At 35.8% G+C, this 16445-nt stretch overlaps 2 protein-coding genes and 1 pseudogene across 2 annotated transcripts; all 3 read left to right on the forward strand.

The window, feature by feature from the left end:
- Positions 1-3101: 3101 nt before the first annotated feature.
- Positions 3102-4172, forward strand: LOC127171857 (trace amine-associated receptor 13c-like). Its single transcript, XM_051120800.1, has one exon. The coding sequence runs from the start codon at positions 3102-3104 to the stop codon at positions 4170-4172; it is 1071 nt and encodes a 356-aa protein (XP_050976757.1).
- Positions 4173-8641: 4469 nt separating this feature from the next.
- On the forward strand, positions 8642-9694 carry LOC127171868 (trace amine-associated receptor 13c-like). The gene has a single exon (XM_051120803.1). It carries the CDS (start codon positions 8696-8698, stop codon positions 9692-9694), a length of 999 nt encoding a protein of 332 aa, XP_050976760.1. The 5' UTR covers positions 8642-8695.
- Positions 9695-14444: 4750 nt separating this feature from the next.
- On the forward strand, positions 14445-15521 carry LOC127171856 (trace amine-associated receptor 13c-like; annotated as a pseudogene).
- Positions 15522-16445: the final 924 nt, after the last annotated feature.

A 16445-nucleotide genomic window follows, 5' to 3' on the forward strand; every position in this document is an offset into this window, starting at 1 on the left:
GGACCTCCGCGGGGAGTGACCCGGCGGAGCAATCCAGACTATAACCTCAGGTCTCCCATGCTTCCAGCCAATGCAGCCTCGGGAGTCCAGCGACCCCCGAAACTGGAAAGGGTAGAACGCAAAGGCGGCTGAAATATTAATGTAAGCCATGACCGAGCGTAATGATGGGCATGCCAACGCAGCGTGCAAAGAAGGGATGTTCCACACAGTTGAGAAACTCCCCCAGCGATAAGGATATTTTCTTTCTTCTTGTAGAATCAGCTCACAAAGCAATCGGCCCCGAAGCATAAATCTGAATGAGTGGATGCATGCCGCCATCTTATATACCCGTATGTATGGGAGAGTGGCTTAGCATGCAAATTCCAAATTTCATTGGCTTTTTCTTCTTAAGCTGATTGGGCTCCCGAGTAGGACCCCAAATAAGTCAGTAATGATGTAACATCGTAGAGTACAACTGAAGGGGAACAAAAAACTGCTTTCTTTATTACAGTAAACCCCTTACGTTTAAAGAAACAACAGAAAATGAATTAAACTTATATTCCATTAAACACCAAAAAAAAGATCTAATACCTCTTAAAACTCCACAGACAAAGTTCTAAAATGAGATAGGAACAATATATAACCGAAAACATAATCCGAGCACAAAATGAAATGATATATACTTCACAACCTTGCATGTTACTCTAATGCAAGTACACAAAAAGAACTGAATGTCAGTTTAAATACAGAACATCATTAACTGTGACATACACTCCAGCATTTAGCTTTGTGACTTCAACAGGAGGAGCCAAAAGCGATTCATAAATGCTTACCTTTTTCCACTTGTGAAGTAAGAGCAGACAATAGTCAGTTAGACCTCCCTCAAGTGTAGGTCTATCGCAAAGTCAAGTCATTTCATCAAAGCCATGAAAAATGTTCATACAGATAATATGGTTCAGAACCATTAACATTAACCATGGGACAAGTCTATCTCACAACGTAATTAAATCGTTTCCCGTCAATTAATGCGAATGATCCGCGAAAGGGAGCTTTTTTGCCCTCATCTCTGGCTTTTTTTACAAGGGGTCAAAGTTTCTCTCTGGCGATCCTATCTTTTGGTGAAAGTGCTTCAGCGAGCCGTAACTTGTTGTCGAGAAGGAATTTACAGCCTCTGGCAGTTTGCCAAACTGTGTCGCGAAAACGACAGAGTGCAAACAAAATGATGATGAATGTGTGGAAACTATCCCCTCTCTTCGGGCCAGGACAATGTGCAATGTCAATGGCACCTCCAAGTTCATCGCTGATGCCAGGCACTATGGTGATAAGGACATCAATCACAACTTTCCGAACATCATCTCCATCCTTCTCTCTCACGCCGTGTATTTCCAACTGTAACGCTTGCTTTCTCCAATTTCGGCCTTCAGGGTTTTATTTGTGTTTTGGAACACCTGAATCTCAATGGCCACAACTTTAAAATGTTGAGAAGACGCTGTATCCTACACTGTGAGAGTAAAATTGTTTTATATTCACTTCCAAAAGATGAATCTACAAAGATTCAAGTATTTTCTAGCGATCGTTCCAAATACGTAGCTGTGTATGTTATGTTGTGTAACAACCCTGCACATGTCTTGCTAATCGGCTAACTCACGCTTCTGTAGTTCTGTTGTTCAGCTGTGGGCCCACTGTAGTCTAAAAATTTGTGATTGATGCAGCTTGATTGTCTGTCTGTCTCATTAGTTGGAGTAATGATAATGGATGGTGCACGAAGCATCATACAATGACAAAGTTTTGTCTGAATGATGATTAGAATCACTGTTTTGGATCGCTGCATTTAATTTAAGAATGCATGTACAGAATGGTGGCAGCAGCTGCAGCCTCCCCCGGGTCCTAATGTCCCTTCAGTAAATAGTTATAATTCCATAGGGGGCGCTGTTGGCCTGCTTCTAATAAAGTGAAAGTAAAACACACAAATAACATTAAGACTGTGTTTCTGATTAAATAAAGCAGGAATTGATATCATAAAATCATGAGTATGTTTTGATTTAAAGGGCAGAAGCTATAGCTTACGTGAATTCGCATGTAAAAAAAGAAATCACATGATACTTTTAAATTCAATAATTTTATATATATTTTTAATTTAAAATAATTTTATATAGATTTATTCATTAATGCATAAATGCATGTTACATTTTTTAAACAGATTATGAGCTCTAAAAGTTTGTCAGAATTTTTACAATTCTTACTTTAAACCATCTACAAATTTTAAATCTTAAAATAAAATGTTAAGGTTACCACTGCATTTTCTGAGAAAAAAATTATATATTTTATTTATAGTTATTTTCAAAGATATTATAAAAGAACTTCATTGTTTAATTCTAACAAAGAAGTTCTTGTTAAAAACAGAAAAATAATTAGCTTAATATACACATAGGATACAAAGAAAATATATATGCATCAACATCGGTTATCGGCCAAAATGAGTTGGAAAATATCGGCGCATCAGCTCAAAAATCCAACATCGTGCACCCCATTTTTCTTATTCTTTCTTTATTTTTCTGGCTGATAGATAAATAATGTTCTTTTTATACCATTGGTATGGCTATAGCAACACAGAAAAACAAGTCTGGACATGAATACAACTTCTTACGATTCCTCACAGGTCATAGGCCTCCTCCTCCCATTAGGGTCTGACCTCTTTACTAATCCCATAATAATCTTAAAGGGAATCAGAACCTGCATCATTTTTGGGGTTGATGATCAAAATGGGACTGCGGCATCAAAACAAAAAACATGGCATTGCTTCAGCCATCCTAGTTTTTAAGAACAATGTTGGTGTTAATTTTTTGTAGCGTATGGATAGAGGGGTTTGTCCGTAAATTAATTAAAAACATATTTTCTTTAATATTTATTCAAAGTGTGTTGTATCCTCTTGTAATCCATACAATGGAGATACAGTTTAAAAATGTATGCTTAAACAATATTAGGATACATTGGTTACCAAAAGTTTGAGACCACAGGCTTCTATTGTGTATAAATACATACAATAAATAATAAAATTTTTATTATGCAGCATCAGAGTGGGCGGTAGATGGGTTGGTCAGTCTGATCCAGACAGTGTATAAATGAAAGGACAGAAAGGAGAGCAGAGCAAACTCCTAACAGGAGGAGACTTACTCATGGCCTATGAGACAGAGGATCATGAGACTCAATACTGCTTTCCTGCCATCAACTCATCATGTATCAAGGGGAAACGCTCCAGACATGAATACAATATCATGTATGTTGTTTTCTCATTGCTGTCAGTATGGACTGTGTTTCTGAACCTGCTGGTGATCATCTCCATCTCTCACTTCAAGAAGCTTCACACTCCAACCAACCTGCTCATTCTCTCTCTGGCTGTGGCTGATTTGTTTATTGGACTTATTGTGATACCCATACAGGCCATCAAACTGATTGAGAAGTGCTGGTACTTTGGAGACAGTTTGTGTGGACTGTTTTTGGCATTTACAGGGGCACTCCTCTCAGCATCTCTTTATAATTTAATTTTAGTTGCTGTTGATCGTTATGTAGCTGTTTGTCACCCTTTACTGTACCAACAAAAAATAACTACTACAAAAACTGTAGTTATCATATGTATCTGCTGGTTGTGGTCTTCAGCATACAATATTTCATTTATAACAGATAACAAATATTTTGATCCACCAAGCAGAACATACAGGTGTTATGGAGAGTGTCCCTTTATGGTCAGCTTTGCCTGGAGTATGACTGATCTGTTCTTGTCCTTCCTTTTCCCTTGTATTGTGATTATAATTTTATATCTTAAGATATTTTATGTTGCTTATCAGCAAGTGAAAGTTATAAACTCTCTGATGAAGGGAGGTAAATGTGTAACAGAGGGTTCAACGAGGAGGAAATCTGAGAGTAAAGCTGCTCTGACATTAGGAATCATTGTGACCGTTTATCTGTGTTGCTATATTCCGTACTATATCTTGTCTCTTACAGTAAATACGGTAATCTCTTTCAAAATATTATCACTACTATTATGGACTTTATATATTAACTCAGGTCTGAATCCTCTTATCTATGCTTTATTTTACCGCTGGTTTAAAGTGTCAGTTAAACATATCTTAACTCGTAAAATATTTCAGACAGCATCTTCTTTGGTGGACATTTTAACAGATTATCATACATGATTGCTGTATGATAATGCACCATCAAAAATATTTTTAAAAAGGAATTATTGTATATTATTTTTATTTATTTCTTTTGTTTTTGTTTTGTTTTGTTTTTACAAAAAAAAGGCTGACAGCCTGGTGCTTGTTATTAACACAGCATTGTAATTCTTGTTTAACACTGGCTAAACAACACTTAATTCAGATGTCCACTTAAATCTTTAATACTTGGCCACTTCTTTATAATAGAAATGCTATAAGCATGCACATCAAGAGAAAGAGGTCTACATTTGTATCTTGAAATCGCTTTGAACAACAATTAGGATATTTAGAAACATATTCTGTATTGACTTATGTTTGATTTACATTACAAATTGGGTGAAATGGTTAAGGTTGAGATGTTGATAAAGTAGTTTGTCATACATGGGTTCAACATTCACACAATCTCACACCCTAAAGCACAAGGCCCTGTGTTGTGGCACGCTTCACATAGCCCTTGCGATGACTATGCTTATTTTAAATAATTTGTGTTATATAAATATTAAGGAAATAATTGAAAATAACTTTAGGATAGGCACATTAATTTATGTATATTAATTACACAAATCATGTAAATATATTTTCAATTTAAAGCACAATGGAGAGCAGCAGAGCAAATTAAAAAATATCAAATACTGGAGATGTGTAATTTGCAGTGTTCACTGATATTAAATAGCATATATATGGCTGTAAGAGCAAAAAAAGTCAAGTCACATTTATTTACATAGCACTTTTTACAATATGGATTGTGTCAAAGCAGCTTTACAGCACTAAACAGGAAAACAGTGTCAGTAATGCAAAAGAACAATAGGAAACACTTTAAAAGGACATGGTAGCACAAAAATCACATGGTATTTAATCCTCACTGTGACAATTTGTACAGCTAATCTCTCCCTTTATATCACAACCAATATTTTGTTTACCACCATCTATTTAAGGGCAATCACACACCAGTTGAAACACATTAATAGGACAACTCACAGGTATCCCACACCGAATGTGTCAAAGTCAGTTCAAGATTCAAGACAATCAAGATTGCAGTTCAGAACACTAAATCTAATCACCACACCTGCAAAAGTTCACTTCAAGAATGAAAAAAGCGGTGTCAAATAGTTTTGAAGCTTGTTAGGGGAAAAAAAGAGTGGAAAGAGAAAGCACAGTCTACAGGTGCATCTCAATAATTTAGAATTAGTAATTCAACTTACATTGTGAAACTCGTGTATTAAACAAATTCAGTGCACACAGACGGAAGTAGCTTAAGTCTTTGGTTCTATTAATTGTGATGAACTCAACAAATTAGAATATTTCGTAAGACCAGTAAAAAAAACATTTTTAGTGAATTGTTGGCCTTCTGCAAATTATGTTCATTTACTGTATATGTACTCAATACTTGGTAGGGGCTCCTTTTGCTTTTATTATTGCCTTAATTTGGCATGGCATGGAGGTGATCAGTCTATGGAACTGCTGAGGTGGTATGGAAGCCCAGGTTTCAGTGCAGTGGTTGTCCATTCTAAATGAAGTTCTGCAATGTGCAGTTTGAAGACAGACATTTACTTTGCAATGCAAGGGTAAATACAGAACTGAGTTTAAATAAGTACAGCGTTTTCTTTACTCAGAAAACGCTGTCTATTAAGGCTAATGTTTTTGTGTGTTTGAAGAGCGGAGAAGAGTCTTACCATTTGCTGCCAAGTTGTAGCTAATATAATTTTGTACGTTTTAACCCTCTGGGGTCGAAAAACACGCCAGCTCGGTTTGTGGCAGTTTTTCTGATAACACCTAAAAGAACTTAGATTACTTCGCCATTTTTTATCATACAGATAAGAGTAATACATCAGTCGAATCTGTAAAGGGTCTACTTTTATTTGTATACACTCATAACAACAACAACACTCTGTGGTTTTGTGAAATAAAGAAAACAAACAGGGTGTGCAGTCTGTCGCATTGGTCTCTGTGATCATCATTTAGAAATGCGTCACTAAAATGAACTGAAACTCAGCAAATACTTGACACAGGGACATGAGAGATATATGTGATGTGATCTAGGAAAACCCAACACAGTGTGAAATTTTACCTTTGATACCATATGAATGATCAAACCCTTTTTCAAAACTGTTTTTATTTTGCCCATAGCTTGAACGTAACTGAAGTTATGGCTATCTTAAGTTGGCTTATAGCAACGATTTTTAGGAATGGAATTTTGAGAAAAACGGGTTTAAAGTGAGACGGCTTTCACTGTCACTTTACGGGTTTAACGAGAGCTGTCTGTCACGTTAGGAGCGCTACTGCATCATTACACAAACAGACTAACGTTGTTTATCATGGGCATAGTCTTAGAACTTTTGATCACCCTTTTTATGTTTAGATAGCACGAATAATGTGGCCTACCTTGTAGTAAAAGCGAGCGCAGAGCAACTGTTCGCACACTGTGCATTTAACAGACTGTCATCGGACTCCTCCTCTTTAGTAAACTTCATCATCTGATCCTTCATCTCTGGATGTGAAATAGTCCATTATAACATCGTTTAGGGCACCGACATCACCAAAGGTTAAGCAGATTGAGATGAGTAAAATTGGTTAAGTGAGCAGCTGCAGTACTTCAGACTGCATTGTTGTGCTCCGCCATCTCATGATATTAAAAAAATAAATAAATAAAAAACTGCATGCCGTAGTTTGCACAAGCTTGACATGTCTACTTTTAAATGAAAGGAAAGGAAAGGAAAGGATATGATGTGTGGCCAAGTATGGTGACCCATACTCAGAATTTGTGCACTGCATTTAACCTATCAGAATGCACACACACAGTAGTGAGTAGTGAACAAACACGCACACACACCGTGAACACACACGGGTTCGGTGCCTTGCTCAAGGGACTCACCTCAGTCATGGTATTGAGGGTGGAGAGACCAGTGGTCACTCCCCCCCACTTTCAATCCCTGCCGGACCTGGGACTCGAACTGACTCCCTAACCATTAGGCCATGGCCACGGTCTTATCAAAAACAAATATCCTGTGTTAAAGTAATCTGTATGAAACCAACGCCATGTCCAGTTTTTCTTGTCAGACCTAATTCTTTTTAATTTGATCACGCCAACGAGCTACTTTCACTTTTGATATTATAATCATCCACGTGAGGCTCACGCGGCGTACCGCCCACATCAACATAAACAAAGCAGCGAGACTTGTCTTCATTGTTCATCTCGGCTACTTGCATCTTGTTTCTAGAAGAAGACGCGCTGTGAGGAGTAAGATTTATATTTCCCTCAGAGGAAGAATGCGATGTGATGCACTGCGAGATCCACCGAAGGAATTTACATTTACATGAGTAAGTCTTTCTTTTATTAGCCTACTTACGCTAGTTGTTATGTTACTCTGACATAACTAGTACACATTATATTAGTTAGACCAGGGGTGTCAAACTCCAACACACATACTATGCAGTTTTCAATTAAGCCTGAAGGACTTGATTAGTTGGATCAGGTGTGTTTAATTAGGGTTGCATCTAAACTTTAAAGGACTGCAGCCCTCCAGAAGTTTGACACCCCTGAGTTAGACTTTTTCCGAACTATAATTCCTGACTACATGTGTAATCAAGTGAAACGTTATTAAATATGTTTCATTTCATTGCATCGAAATGTATCACGATGCCAGGATGTGATATAAAAGTAATAGTGTTTACACTGTAACACTGAATGATAGAGTCTAAGAATGTTTAGTATACTGTCATATACTCTGCTCACGAATATGTCTATGACATGCTTAATAATAAATTAGTTTCCCAAACATAACATGTTTTGCATTGTTTCATACAAAGTATGCTTGTGTTTATGACTATAAAATCATATTTATTTATTTATTTATTTATTTATGTATAACAACAGAATATAAAAGTAATTTGAGTTTATTATTAATACTCTGTTCATGAATAGATGTTAAACGTGCTAAACAATGATAATTAGTTTCTCAGATATAAAATGTCAATTTTTTACCATAGTACAAAGCATGTCCTGTGCATAGCGGTTAATTTTTTAAAACATGAGATTTTGACCAAATGCATTAAACAAGAAAAGCTGAGTGTATATACATCTACAATAAACTTTATAACCTGTAAATTGATTAAAAATTAATGTAATGATGTTCCCATTTTCTATCTTTTTTTTTTTTTAATGTTTAGTGGTGTGGCATGGGATTTTTTACTTGTCAAAATAGAACAAAGGTTGGGAAACACTGGTTTAGACAATTGAGGGCCACCATAGTCTAGATAATTAATGGGAAAATAATAATCACAAAAATAAAAAATAATTACAGAAACTATAGCAGGAATACTGTACAGGTCCTAAATAAAGTGTCTTAAGATCACAACAGTCACATCAAGGTTGAAGGAAAATAACGTCATCATGCGGCGGCATAGTAGGCGGTAGATGGGTGGTCCAGTCTGATCTAGACAGTATATAAATGAAAGGAAAGTAAGGAGAGCTGGACAAACTCCTAACAGGAGGAGACTCACTCATGGCCTATGAGAAAGAGGATCATGCGATTCAATACTGCTTTCCTGCTGTCAACTCATCATGTATCAAGGGAAAACACACCAGTCATGAATACAATATTGTGTATGTGTTTGTGTCATTGCTGTCAGCATGGACTGTGTTTCTGAACCTGCTGGTGATCATCTCCATCTCTCACTTCAAGAAGCTTCACACTCCAACCAACCTGCTCGTTCTCTCTCTGGCTGTGGCCGACCTGCTTATTGGACTTGTGATGCCCATAGAGGCTACCAGGCTGATTGAGATGTGTTGGTACTTTGGAGACACATTCTGTGGACTTTATTCAATATTTATTGCGATGCTTCTCTCAGCATCTCTCAGTAATTTAGCTTTAATTGCTGTTGATCGTTATGTGGCTGTGTGTCACCCTCTACTGTACCCACAGAAAATAACCATGACTAAAACATTAATAAGCATCTGTCTGAGCTGGGTTTGCTCCTCAACTTTTAACACTGCCTTTGTAGTTAATAACGGATATTTTGACATGCCACACAGAATAGCCCCGTGTTATGGAGAGTGTTCTGTTGTGATGGGTTTCGCTTGGAGAGTCACTGATCTGATCATGTCTTTTATTTTTCCTTGTATCCTGATCATAACTTTATATTTGAGGATTTTCTATGTTGTACATCAGCAAGTGAAAGTTATAAATACCCTGATGAAGGGTGGCAAAAGTGAAAATGAAGGTTCAGTGAGGAGGAAAACTGAGAGTAAAGCTGCTCTGACATTAGGAATTATTGTGACAGTTTATCTGCTTTGCTGGATTCCTTACTATATCTGTTCTATATCAGTAATCTCTTCCGCAACCATAAATCTTTTGACATGGGTTGTCTATATGAACTCAGGTCTAAATCCTATGGTCTATGCTTTATTTTACCCCTGGTTTAAAAAGACAATTAAACACATCTTAACTCTGAAAATATTTCAGACAGCATCCTCTCTGGTCAATATTTTTACAGAACATTAACTGTAATTAAACTGCAATTGTTATGTCATAAAGGTAGATTATCGTAGAAGTTATAATTTACAGTACATGTATTTTAATATTATGTAATATGTTTCAGTGAGTATCATTGCTGTAGAATACACACTCTGATGTTCAAATGCAGATTTTGTCAAAATTTAACAAGTAAGTAAACTTTACATGACAAAGAGTCGCAAATCTTCAGCCTCCTGGAATAAATGATGAAGACAGATAGTATGTACTTTATGCTTCACTTTGAGTCGGTGTTATTATGAATCAGAAAAGACAATGACAAAAAGAGGACAGTCATATAGAACTGTGTGTAAGATGATGCATTTAGAGGGTGGACCTACACAAAAGAATTCAAAGTAAAGCCTAACAATAAAAATATGAAATATCGAAGTAAGGTTTATTGTTTCCTAAATACGGATATGGATAAATTAATACCATACTGGAACTGCTAAACATCACTTTGCATAGGCTGATTTTTTGTAATGTTCCGAACAAAGGCCAAAATCAGTTGCTTTGACTAATTACCTAGTTTTGGCAGCTCACACAGTTTTCCTTTTATTTTATTTATTTCATTTTTGTACTTCAATTTTGGGTTAGACTGGTGGAATAATTGTTATATGAAATTATTAAATAATTATGAAATCACTGACCCTGTCATAGTAAGCTGCAGCAGCTGTTGCATCAGTCTGTTTGCCTGTTTCTTTTGCACCTTTAATGAACGATTCACTTGAGGACTGTCTCTGCATGTAGCACAGGTGTTAACAGCACCCACAGGTGCACATTTCAGAAATAACAAGCCGTGATGTTCATAACAGAGCTTTAGAGTTTACTAAAATTGATTTCTTGATAAAACAACAAAAGCACTGTGTGTGAGACCTTTTCACCCATGAGACCCTGTAAGATGCCTAAAGTGTTTTTAGTGTTTTCATTTGCAGCTTTGTTTTATTAACATCAAAATGTCAAACTACAGAACTTGTAAATAATATATATCTATTGATTGAGTACCCCTGTGCTTTCAAGTGCAGGTTACTTCAGATTCAATAGATTTTCAGTTGTTCTCGTCATCAACAATGTTTATTTTTCAAAGTAAAAACAATATTTAAATTCTTTGCTTACTGGTCCAATAATGATGCTGACAGGAAAACAATTAATGCATAAACAGTCATTATATAATGGTAGTTTTAGCTGCATTGCACATGAGTTTTGTTCGTCTGTTATCAGCATCTGAATTTGTAGTCATAAATGCTTGCAATGTCCAGCAATTCAGCCTCTGGTAGTTGCACTGAGACAAGACTCAATTTGTGGAGTTAAAAGTGTGTGAATACATGCATGCTACAATCATTAGCCTCTGATTTAAAGCATGCTCAGCCAATCTCTATTAACATACTATATAAGCTTAAGACAAATATCAACCACTATTGATCAGCAGCTTGCCAGTTGATGCATGTCTAATTTTGTTTACAGGTATTACATTCACTGCCACTGATGCACCTACAATAGCCATGACTTCACATGAGTGTATGTCAGTGACTGTGGCACAATCAAAGCACTCATTTCACTGCATAGTCAGTGGCTACTGGCTGCAGTAAATGCAGTGCTGCTTGGAAGTTTGTGAACCCTTTAGAATTTTTTTATATTTCTGCATAAATATAATGCAAAACATCATCAGATTCAGAAGTCCTTGAAGTTGACAAAGAGAATCCAATCAAACAAACAAGAAAAAATATATACTTTGTCATTTAGTTATTGAGAAAAATGATCCAGTGTTAAATATTTGCAAGGTGCAAAAGTATGTTAATCTTTGCTTTCAGTATCTGTTGTGACCCCTTTTTGAAGCAATAACTGCAAGTAACAATTTTTGCAACTGCTGATCAGTCCTGCACAACAACTTGTAGGAATTTTAGCCCATTCTATAGTACAGAAACACTTAAACCCTGTGATGTTGGTGAGTTTCCTCTTAAGAACTGCTTGCTTCAGGTCCTTCCACAACATTTTAATTGGATTAAGGTCTGGACTTTGACTCTGCCGTTCCAAAACATTACCTTTGTTCTTGTTTAACCATTTTGTGGTAGAATGACTTCTGCATGACCCACTTTCTCTTTTGATTTTAGTTCATGGACAGATGTCCTGACATTTTCCTTTAGAATTTGCTGGTATAATTCAGAATTTATTGTTCCATCAATGATGGCAAGTCGTCCTGGTCCTGGCCCAGATGCAGCAAACCAGGCACAAACCATGATACCACCACCAGCAGATACAGCAGATTTTTTAAAAATCTAAAATAACAGAAATTTGTTGTGAAGGGTAGGTTTCGGGCAGGGCTGGGCAATTTAGGTCTTGGAGGGCCACTGTCCTGCAGAGTTAGTAATCTTGAACAAAGCCAGTACAAGGCTTGAACAAAGGCAAGCCTACAACCTTTAGGCAAAAAAAGAGTAACGGCTAATGCTTCTAGTTTGGGAAAGGAGACCAGAGGCCTATTTTTTAATGGATGCCAATGGAAAATCGACAGCCTATCGGCTAATCTTCAACATGTTTTACATTAAACAATACTTTTGGGTTGAACTATTTTTAGAGTTTAGACCAAAAAAGCCATTTTGTAGAAGTCACTGACTTTTGCGACAGGTGTGATTAAATTTGTGGCACTTCCCATTCATTCCTATGGTATCACACAACTCTGACATCAAGGCTGTAATTTGATTGATTATTAAGACACGTGATCCAAGATGACTGTTACGCTTTCTCCAATAGTAAGTAATACAGATCCTCTCATTTCCCAATAATAAGTAAATCTCTGTATTGAAGGTACTCAGGTGTATTTGATTAGGGTTGGAGCTAAACCTGGAGGACAGTGGCCCTCCAGGACTGAAGTTTAGGGTAAGGGAATAGTAGAAAAGGCAATTTGCACAGTATAAAAACCATTATGTCCATAGAATGTCCACATAGAACATGTGTGTATATTTCACACATTTAATTAACAGTTCCATGGAGGATTATCTCCACAGCAACAATACAAGCAGAACATAAATTATAGCAATTATAATTGAGTTTTTACATCAATGAGCTTTTCTGACATTAGAATAAACAACAATGTGTCACTGCACACTGCACTGCAACCCACAGGACTATCTTGATAGAGGCCCACCCACACTGCCATATGCAGAGCCCAATGTATTTTACTTCAGAATGAAAGTAAAAAAGAGCAGAACAAACTCCGCTAGCAGGAGGATATAAACTCATTGCCTATGAGACAGAGGATCACGAGACTCAATACTGCTTTCCTGCCATCAACCCATCATGTATCAAGGGAAAACACACCAGACATGAATACAATATCATGTATGTGTTTTTTTTCATTTTTGTCAGCATGAACTGTTTCTCTCAATATTTATTCTAGATTTTCAAATAATTGTATCATGGCCAAATATTGTCCTATTCTAACAAACAATACATCGGTGGAAAGCTCATTTATTCAGGTTTCAAAAACCCTTAGGACTGATTTTGTGGTCCAGGGTCACATATAAAACATGGTTTTTACCTACCTGTTATTCCGTTTTTTTTTTTATTTGTTTGTTTGTTTTTTGTGTGTGTGTGTGTGTGCATGAAAATATGCACAACAATGATGTTCGTTTTATATTGGTCATATGTTTTTATAATTTTTCATGTTTATCTTATGAAGGAACATAATCACGAGTATATTTGTAGTAATAGCCACCGTGGGTCAAAGTGATCTATTTTTTCTTTTTTTTATGCCAAAAATCGTTAGCATATAAAGTAAAGATCATGTTCCATGAAGATATTCTGTAAATTTCCTACCATAAATGTTTTTTTTTTTTTGTTTGTTTTTTTTTGATTAGTAATATGCATTAAGAACTTAATTTTGACAACTTTAAAAGCAATTTTCTCAATAATTATTCAAGATTTTCAAATAATTGTATCATGGACAAATATTGTCCTATTCTAACAAACCATACATTAATGGAAAGCTCATTTATTCAGGTTTCAAAAACCCTTAGGACTTGTTTTGTGGTCCAGGGTCACATATAAAACATGATTTTTACCTACTATCCTGTTATTCCGTTTTTGTTTGTTTGTTTGTTTGTTGTTTTGTGTGTATGCATAAAATATGCACAACAATAATTTTTATACTATTGGTATGGCTATAGCAACACATAAAAACAAGTCTGGACATGAATACAACTTCTCACGATTCCTCACAGGTCATAAACCTCCTCCTCCCTATAGTCCCCCATTAGTGTTTGACCTCTTTGCTGACTGATCCCATAATAATCTTAAGGGGAATCAGTAACTGCATAAACTGACATAATTTAGTGGTTAATGATCGAAATGTGACGACACTGTGGCATCAAAACAAAAACATGCCATTGCTAGCAACCGTAGCTTTAAAGAACAGTCCTGGTGTTTATTTATTTATTTTTTTTTATTCATTTATTTTTTGTAGGGCATGTTTTTTTGTAGGGCGTGCTTGTCCATAAACCAATTTAAAACACATTTTCTTTTATATTCATTCAAAGTGTGTTTTGAAGTTGTTATATCCTCTTTTACTCCACACAATGGAGATACACTTTAAAAATTTATGGTTAAACAATATTAGAATACATTGGCAACCAAAAGTTTTTATTGTGTGGCTAACTAAATCTATACAATAAATAATTCAATATCATTATGCAGCATCAGAGTGGGCGGTAGATGGGTTGGCCAGTCTGATCCGGACACTGTATAAATGAAAGGACAGTAAAAAAAAGGAGCAGAACAAACTCCGCTAACAGGAGGAGACTCACTCATGGCCTATGAGACAGAGGATCACGAGACTCAGTACTGCTTTCCTGCCATCAACTCATCATGTATCAAGGGAAAACGCTCCAGACATGAATACAATATCATGTATTTGTTTTTCTCATTGCTGTCAGCATGGACTGTGTTTCTGAACCTGCTGGTGATCATCTCCATCTCTCACTTCAAGAAGCTTCACACTCCAAGCAACCTGCTCATTCTCTCTTTGGCTGTGGCCGACATGCTTATTGGACTTGTTGTTATGCCCATAGAGGCCATCAAACTAACTGAGATGTGCTGGTACTTTGGAGACACTTTCTGTGGACTGTTTTTGTCATTTACAGGGGTGCTCCTCTCAGCATCTCTTCATAATTTAATTTTAATAGCCGTTGATCGTTATGTTGCTGTGTGTCACCCTTTACTGTATCAACAAAAAATAACTACAACTAAAACTCTAGTCATCATATGTATCTGCTGGTTGTGGTCTTCAGCTTACAATTTTTCCTTTGTAACAGATAACAGATCTTTTGATCCATCAAGCAGAACATATGGGTGTTATGGAGAGTGTTCTGTTATGGTCAGCTTTGCCTGGAGTATAACTGATCTGTTCATATCCTTCCTTTTTCCATGTACTGTTATTATAATTTTATATCTGAAGATATTTTATGTTGCTCATCAGCAGGTGAAAGTTATAAACTCCTTGATGAAGGGTGATAAATGTGTAATGGATGGTTCAGTGAGAAGGAAATCTGAGAGTAAAGCTGCTCTGACATTAGGAATTATTGTGACATCTTATCTCCTTTGCTGGATTCCATACTATATCTTGTCTCTAACAGTGAATACAGTAATCTCTTTCAAGATAGCAACATTTCTATTATGGACTTTGTACATTAACTCAGGTCTGAATCCTCTGGTCTATGCTTTATTTTACCGCTGGTTTAAAGTGTCAGTTAAACATATTTTAACTCGTAAAATATTTCAGACAGCATCCTCTTTGGTGGACATTTTAACAGATTATCATACATGACTTCTGTATGATAATGCACAAAGATATTAAATGAATATAAATTTTGAATGTTTACCAAAAATAAAAAATAAAAAATTCAGTTTGCCACATTGAAGAAAGTAATTCTTTAGAGACTCAAGCCATTATAACAGAGATAAGCACACAAGTTGAGTTTTTGTTTCTTTTGTTTTGCTACACAAAATTTGTGATGTATAATGTAATTTCATGGTATGTGAAAACATAAATGTATGTCACAAACTCACTAAGAGCCCCCCCATGTGTCATTACAGAATAAAGTGACAGTTATATGTAAACGACCAAAGTAATTGGTCAGTTTTGACGATTAATCCTTAAACAGGCAACATATTCTTTAGTCTCTTGTAGGAGGCACAAGGAAGAATTTTTCATACAATACTGTTATCATTGTCATTGTTACGGTTGTTTGGAGTATGGAGGTCACATAATAACACCTGAAAATCCAACAAAAGTCTTCAGGATAACATAAAAAAAATTATGTTGTTACATTAATAATGTAATTGTGCCTCAATTTTAGGACACTTAGACATGTCATACATGCAGCATATTTTGAATATTACATATTTGTTTGCATCAAATAAATCTCACAATTATTGATGACTTCAGCTGTTTTTTAATAGGGCAACATATCCAGGAGATACAACTCACGATATAAAAAGTGACAAGAAATCATTTTTTTGCTTATCATTTTTGCACACTTGCCTGTTTTAGGCATAATCAAGCAATCAGATTTTTTAATGGTAATAAAACAGACCTAAATAAACAGTAGTCTTTAAAATGACTTGAAATACATATATTTAAACAATAAAGCAATAATAATTGGTTCAAATAAAGTATATACAGTGTGTAATATACATACTATAAACAGTCATCTTATGTACATTATTTATTATAACAAATGCCTGGTAC

The sequence above is a fragment of the Labeo rohita genome, chromosome 10 (assembly GCF_022985175.1).
Source record: "Labeo rohita strain BAU-BD-2019 chromosome 10, IGBB_LRoh.1.0, whole genome shotgun sequence".
NCBI classification, from domain to species: domain Eukaryota; kingdom Metazoa; phylum Chordata; class Actinopteri; order Cypriniformes; family Cyprinidae; genus Labeo; species Labeo rohita.

Excerpts from the sequence above, each read along its gene's own strand:
- LOC127171857 (XM_051120800.1), top strand. The coding sequence starts at position 3,102 with ATGAAAGGACAGAAAGGAGAGCAGAGCAAACTCCTAACAGGAGGAGAC.
- LOC127171868 (XM_051120803.1), top strand. The coding sequence starts at position 8,696 with ATGGCCTATGAGAAAGAGGATCATGCGATTCAATACTGCTTTCCTGCT.